The sequence below is a fragment of the Vicia villosa genome, linkage group LG7 (assembly GCF_029867415.1).
Source record: "Vicia villosa cultivar HV-30 ecotype Madison, WI linkage group LG7, Vvil1.0, whole genome shotgun sequence".
Taxonomy (NCBI): domain Eukaryota; kingdom Viridiplantae; phylum Streptophyta; class Magnoliopsida; order Fabales; family Fabaceae; genus Vicia; species Vicia villosa.
Window position 1 is genome coordinate 100,299,910 of NC_081186.1, and position 7,873 is coordinate 100,307,782.

The 7,873-nt window shown below is 34.4% G+C and overlaps 1 protein-coding gene across 2 annotated transcripts; it reads left to right on the plus strand.

The window, feature by feature from the left end:
- The first annotated feature begins 4,237 nt into the window (after positions 1-4,237).
- LOC131616154 (uncharacterized) lies at positions 4,238-7,001 on the plus strand. 2 transcript variants are annotated; one of them, XM_058887410.1, is made up of 2 exons: positions 4,238-4,508; positions 5,434-7,001. In XM_058887410.1, the coding sequence occupies exon 2, from the start codon at positions 5,496-5,498 to the stop codon at positions 6,789-6,791; it is 1,296 nt and encodes a 431-aa protein (XP_058743393.1). In that variant the 5' UTR covers positions 4,238-4,508; positions 5,434-5,495; the 3' UTR covers positions 6,792-7,001. The 2 variants fall into 2 exon arrangements, with proteins under 2 accessions (XP_058743393.1, XP_058743394.1); XM_058887411.1 differs by lacking the exon at positions 4,238-4,508 and adding an exon at positions 4,532-4,916.
- The last annotated feature ends 872 nt before the right edge of the window (positions 7,002-7,873 follow it).

A 7,873-nucleotide genomic window follows, 5' to 3' on the forward strand; every position in this document is an offset into this window, starting at 1 on the left:
AATGAAATCGTCTCACCGGTTGTGAAACACATCTCGATATGAATAGTCTCACCAAGTTCGCTCCATGTTTAGAACAGGTGGATATGAAAATGGGATTTCTTCATGGCAAGCTTGAAGAAAGGATTTTGTTGAGACAACCGAAAGGTTTTGAAGAGAAGAGGAAATAAGACCATGTGTGCTTGTCGAAAAGGACCCTATATTCCCTTAAACAATAACTAATGAAGTTGTATTAGAGTCATTCTTAGGCTCAGTGGGGGGAGGGTAAAAATGGATCCTAGTATGGATCACGGTAAGTGATGTGGGTGACTCGCACTTGTGATAGAGAATGGGAGAGACTGTTGGGTTTCAAGTGTGTGTGGCTAAAGTTTCATATCGACTAAAAATGAAGTTAATACTGGATAAATAAGAGAAATGATTCATACTCCTAGTGTTTGAAGGTTTCATATGAATATGTGGTGTTAACTGTTAAGATCTCTTGAAAACTTAACGTTTAGTTCATTGACACTTTCAGCACTCCTCGAACTTTCTTACATGAATCTTATGATAAATAGAACATAAAGTATTCTATCAAAACAAACTCCCAATAGTTAAAGTCTAACTCACAAATGTGAATGTTATAAAATTGAACGCGAGTCTTTAATGTTTATTGTAACTTTAATTGCCCACAATTAAAAAGCAACTTTTTTTAATAAAAATTCCTTTTACACATTTAAATAGTAAAAACAATTACACTCTTTCTTTAAAACTAAATTATTAAATTTATTGTAAAATGAAATGTCACTTTCTTTAAAACCTACAAAAATCGTGTGCAATACAGTTGAGAAAGGTAAGGAAAAGTGGGGAAGAATGGGTCAGCTGCTGTTTTCCAACATTTTGCCAATCAAAGGAAATGGCAACCGCCATTCACCAAACAATAACCGCCATCTCAACTAATCTTCAATTTTTCTGCATTTTCTTTGTTCTTTTGCTTCTTTCCATCTTCGATGCACAATTCTCTTTTAACGAGAAAATTACCTGAAACACAATAAAAACATTAATAAAAAGTGATAAATATGCAAAAAATAAAGTACGATAGCATATAAATCGAGTCGCAAAATGTGATACGTTTTCAAGTTATCAACAACCTCTATAACTCTAATGACCCCAAAAAGCTCATCATGAAGGAAAGAATTTCCTTCCACCAACTCAGAGAAGCCATATAGGAATTCACCTATATCATTGCGAAAAAGCCCTCCACAAGAAGCTAAGGAGTTAACAGACAAACCATATGTGTTTCACTTAGTCCATCCCCAAGAAGGAGTCAGCCAAATACTTCAATAATATTTGTAGCCTTTGAAGGATTCAACCTGGACTTGAAAGTTTTTGTTATGGTGAAGTCATGAATTAATGAGTTAGCAGCTTTACTCTTATTTTTACCAACGAAGGGGACTTCAGACAGGATTAAACTCAAGGATTTTTTCCAATGCAAGTTAGATTGTTTGAATCTCTTATTGTTTATAGTAATCTAAATGGTATCGAAGATTTAAATGATGACTGCTTAAAAGAAGACCTAACATTACTTACTCTAATTCTTGTCACAAATCTTGAGAGCTTCAATGGTATCAAATGGCAAGGAGACTTTGATCCTCGTGATAAAATAGTACTAGAGATGGTAAACAATAGGACACTGGAGGGAAAAAAGATGTTGTTTCTTCATGCAGCTTACGTAGACTGCGCCGTGAAGGGCCAAAGCATCCTTTTTTGTTTAATATTTCATCAGTTGGGAGATTTTTATGGAAAATCCTTCAAACTGTAAAAGCTTTGGAAGGGGTATGTCTTGGTTCCAAAGGTTTCCAGCCCAACTATGCAGAGGCCTATTAAACACTTTATAGGAATAAGCACCCTTAAGAGACAAGTCTTCATTAGTTGTATGTATCCAAATTCTAGTGTCTTCCTTGAGGTCCAAAGGAATAGTGATTTGAAGAACTTTGGATTGGATGGCAGGCACATGTCAATGATCTACTCATGAAATTGCCTAGTGCTTTGGTTAATAAAATCAAAAAAAACCAAACTAGTGTTGACCTCAAATTGTTGATGCACCCTATTGATGAGGGTTGATCAAGCCAGGGATCCAACCAGAAATTAATGGACTGACCATCTCCATTGATGACCCTTGACTCTTAAATCAACTAGTGGAGTTACGTTTTAATGTTGCACCAAATAAAAGATGTGATGGGAAACATGCTTACCTTTTTTCATAACTCTAGCTTTAGGATCAAGGCCCAAGGATTTTTAGAGGCGATAATACTGCAACAAAGTTGATGTTGCATTAAAGTCCACAGCGGATCTACAACCCATACCACCCTGATTGTAAGGGAAACGTACTTTGTCCTAGGAAACTCTGACCAACTTCATATGTAGAAAGTTTCCTGATCAGATGAAGTTCCTGTTGCATTTCTCAAGCTCTTTGATTAAAAAGACAGACCAGGAGTACGGAAAGAAGTTATGAATCAACACAGCTTGAATTGGTGATTTTACAAGTTAAACTCTGCCAACAAAGGTGAGGATAGAATATTTCCATGTGGTCATTTTAGCTATGATTCTATCCACCATTGGCTTGAAAAAGGTTACCATGGACATACCTTTAAAGATATGGACATCTAGGCAAGAAAAGGGAAGAGATCAAGTTTTGAAACCAAGTAAAGCTGATATATGATGAAGTATGGATTCATTCATAGATCCTGAGAATAATTGAGATTTGGAAGGATTCACAAATTTCCATGAAGCTTTGGAGTACATTTGAAACAGGTTTTTGAGGGCCCTGATTTAACTCTTGTTACCTCTGCAAAGAATCATTACATCATCAGCATACAAGCAATGTGAAGGCACCACAAATCCCCCAGGGCCAGGAATGAACTTTACTTTCCCCTGAGCAATATGAACTGAAATGCTTCTGCTAAGAACTTTCTCAAGAATGCAAAAGAGAAAGGGTGAAAGAGGGTCACCCCGTCTGAGACCTCTCTCACAGTTGAAGAAACCTTTGAACTTTCCATTGAAAGAGATTGAAATCTTAGAGGATTCAAGAATGGTCCAAATCCAATTGTTAAACTTGTCATTGAAGCCAAAAGCCTTAAGAACATGCATTACGAACACCCAGTTAAGAGAATCAAAAGCCATCAATGGGTTAGATCTGGCTATTTGTTATTGACGATGAAAGCAAACAAGAACCACAAATAAGAAGCAAAAACATAGTCGAAAAGAAGATCTTGCGAAGTTTCACTTTATTTAAAACAAAAGTTCATATTATGTCATAATATGATTAATAATCCTTCTGTAGCCTTTTTTTATATCACTTTAGAGTCTTTTTCGTTCAATCGAGAGAAGGGGAAAGGAGATTTTTATCAAAGGGGGGATAGGGAAAGGGAATGGAAGGGAAGGGAGGAGAAATATTTGATTTACATATATGTTTAATTCAAAATATAAAATGGGAGAGGGGTTTATCAAAAGGATGAGAAAGGAGGATAAATATTTGATTTAAATATATGTTTGCATCAAAATATAAAAGAGGGAGAGAGATTTTAATTACAAACGTTTGGTTCATAAATGGGAAAGATATTTTAAAACTAATTTACTTTTTTATCCTCGTAATTTTATCATAAGAATCATGATATTTACCGTTCATCATTCGAGCACAAATTCATTAACAAAATATTTTGTAAGAAAACAATAATAATCACAAATTCATTTATAAATTATAATTTTATAAATAACAGAGATCAATTTCATAAACATGATAAATTATATTTTAGTATCTCTTTCTTCTCCTCTCCTACTCCAAAAAATTCTCTGATTTGGAGAAGAAAAAAAGTAGGAGGAATTTTTATCTTCTCTTCTCTCCCCTTCTTTCTCAAAATATCAAACAAAACACTTTTTCTTTAAAATATTCCCTCACCTCTAAAAACCTTCAATCAAATCCACTTTTAAAAAAGTATACAAAAATTTAAATTGTTTTAAAATTATTAATGTTGTTTTTCTTATTATATTTTTAAATATTTACTTTTCTCTTCATAATATTTATGAAAGTAATAAAATAATTTAAATAAAAAAGAAGTGGTTTTTGTTAATCAATTCATTATTTCATTATATATATTTAAGATAGGTGATAATATTATTGAATATTGATTAAGAATAATTTTGAAAAAGAAAAAAATCTACAACTTTAAAAAAAGAACTCTATATTTAGAAACACTATTTCTAACTTCAATCTCTCTCTCTCTCCTACACAGCATTTGCAGCAAGAAAAAACACACACAGAAAGAAACAAACACAACAATAAAGACAGATTATTAGCGCAAACATCTCACTGATTTTTCGCTAATTCTTCTTCTTCTCGTGATCTGTGCACTCTCAGCTCAAACTGTTACTACTCCATTATCCATTTATCATTTCACTTTCTTTTCTTTCTTCAAAAACCCCTTCTTCAAGTCTCACCCACCCATCCCATCAATTTGAACACTGCAAAAAAAAAGGTTAAATTTTTCTACCTGGGTTTTCTCTATTTCATCTAAAAATCAATTCTTTTCTTACACTGTAACTTTTTCTATACATGTTATGTATATGTATGTATTTATGTATGTATGTGTGTATATGTTTGTTTAAAAGGTTGGTGGTGCATTATATGAAAACTATTGTGAGTTGGGTTTGCAATTTGCATTTTGCTGGCACGCTTTATTATCTGACTATGACTTTGACTTTTGTTTTGTTATGTTCATACATGATTTGTTCTTGTGCTTCACTTGTTGCTTTTGTTTTATGCTATATATGGATTGGATTGTTAACACTCATTTTTCACTTGCTTTTTTGTCTTCTGCTACAATTTGGATTCATTACAAAGGTTTCTCAACTGCTTGGATTTGCTCAATTCCTTGATTTCTAGGGTACTTGAGTTTGTTGAATTTCTATAGAGTTTGTTTAGATTGGTTTAGTTGACTTAGTCATTTGATTACTCAATTGAAAAAGGGGTTTAATTTGAAACTGTGATAGAGGTTGTTTGACTCTCTTTTTCTTCTACCAACTTCATGTTGTTTCATCTATCTTTCTTTAAAGGTTGAGAAAGCTTATGTGACCGGTGAATTTAATAGATTGCTCCCGCAATTTTTCCCTCTTTTTTGGTCTAGTAGCCTTGTGGCTAGAATTTCACCTCTTATAGGTGAACATGTGGGATGCCCGGGTTCGATGCATCTGATGTCCTTGCACAACTATCAAGCTGATTCAACTGGACCTGACAGATTTGAGCTCTGTCCCTCGAATGGGCCTTTTTAGTGGGAGTTGTTTTCTAGACATGTTATGGCTACCTTAATGACCAAGTCATCAAAACTTTGAACTTTGAACAAGTGTGTCGTTTATTTTGTTTTATTCATGATAAGATTATAATTTATGTATTATATTTTGCAGGGCATCTTTGTTTTGCAAAAATAATGTGTTAGATACAATGATGAGACAGTTGTGACAAGTATATGGATCCGCAAGCCTTTATTAGGTTGTCGATAGGCTCTCTGGGATTGAGAAATATCGGAATTGAAGTGAGCACTGGAAAATCCGGAATTCAAAGACTCTCTTCTTCATCTTATGTTTGTGAGATACGGCTTAGAGGTTTTCCTGTTCAAACGTCGCCAGTTCCCTTGATAACCTCAGCAGACGTTTTACATACACAGAACAGCACTTCAAGCTTTTATCTCGAGGAATCTGATTTAAAAGCACTGTTAGCTCCTGGTTGTTTCTATAACCCTCATGCTTATTTGGAGATCATCGTGTTTTCGGGGAAGAAGGGATCACATTGTGGAGTTAGTGTCAAAAGACAGCAAATTGGCGTTTTTAAAATGCAGGTTGGTCCTGAATGGTGTGAAGGAAAATCTTTGATTCTTTTTAACGGGTGGATCGGTATTGGCAAAAACAAACATGAAAATGGAAAACCAGGTGCTGAATTACATTTGAAAGTTAAACTAGATCCTGACCCTAGATATGTATTCCGGTTCGAAGATATAACAACATCGAGTCCTCAGGTCGTTCTGCTGCAAGGATCAATCAAACAGCCAATCTTTAGTTGCAAGTTTAGTAAAGACAGGGTTTCTCAGATAGACTCATTGAGCACTTTCTGGTCGGGTTCAAACGACGAGTCTGACTTAGAGGGTGGGAGGCGAGAGAGAAAAGGATGGAAGGTGAAGATTCATGATCTATCTGGTTCAGCTGTAGCTGCAGCCTTTATAACAACTCCCTTTGTTCCATCTTCAGGTTGTGATTGGGTTGCCAGATCCAACCCTGGAGCTTGGTTGATTGTTCGACCCGATGTTGGTGGATCTGAGAGCTGGCAGCCGTGGGGAAAACTTGAAGCATGGCGCGAGCGCGGCATTAAAGACACTATATGCTGCAAATTCCATCTTCTATCCGAACCACAAGACAGAGACAATTTTCTTATGTCTGAAATACATATAAATGCCGAAAAGGGTGGCGAGTTTTTCATAGATACCGAAAAACACATGAGAACTGTGACTTCTGCGACAAGTCCAGTTCCTAGTCCACAAAGTAGCGGAGACTTTGGTGCACTGAGTCCAGTTGTCGCAGGCTTTGTCATGAGCTGTAGAGTTCAAGGTGAAGGAAAGCGTAGCAAACCGTTAGTACAGCTGGCATTGCGACACGTGACATGCGTGGAGGATGCTGCAATCTTCATGGCACTTGCAGCAGCCGTTGACCTCAGTATTGAGGCGTGTAAACCTTTCCGAAGGAAGATCAGAAGAGGGTTTCGAAACACATAAACAAGGGTAATTGATGATTAAACAATATCATGAATGAATGTGAATGCTTTTCATTGATGCAATGTTTAGAAAATTGTACAGCATAAGTTGTCACACATTGCTCTCTTGAAAATTCTTCAACTCATTAGCAATGTGATGATGTATTTGGCTACATGACAATGTAACTTTTGTACTATTAATTAAGATGCACAAAACAAGCACTTAAGCTAATGAACTTCTCTAAAATTGACCACATCTAGAAAAGCTTCTACCACTCATTGCTTCATTATTGCTGTGACTTGGGTTCATGATATACATAACAGAGTTGTTAATTTGTAACTGGTTAATCACAACAAAAAGTGAATATGCAATGCCTTTTGAACCTGTATGTAATTATAGGATATATATAGATCACTCAAATAACCAAATTTTCTGTTATATAATTTAATATAATGAGATTATAGGATATAGATCACATTCAAATCACCAAACTATTTGTTATATAATTTAATATAATGAGATTATAGGACATAGATCACCCCCAAATGACCAGAAATTTTCAGTAACAGGCCAAATTTTTGGTACTACGTTTTTAATATAATTTTAAATAACTTATGAATTAATATGAAAAATTGTTGGAAAATTATATACATAAAAAACATGTATAATAATAAAAATTGTATACAATTTTAAACATGTAACGACATACATATAGAATTTTAAAAAGGATAGTACTAAATTATAAAACTACATTGTTGAAAAATGTGCTCAAGGGTTCTAACTAGTATGTGTCAACAATGGTAACAAGTTGAAGATCTATCATACTTAAAAATTGTACATACTTCTTGATGGAGGATATAAATGCAAACCCCGAGTTATACCCGACACCCCATATATTGCGTGCTTTTACCGTTATACTCATGTCAAAAGTTACTGATTTTATAAAGTATGAGTAAATATCGAAAATTTCAAAACTACACCAATTTTTTGAATAAATACCATAAATTTTTTAAATTTTATGTAAAAAACCATTACTTGCATGAGTTTTTATCTAAATTTCCGATAAAAATTCTTGTATTTTTTATCAGAAATTTTGTAGTTTT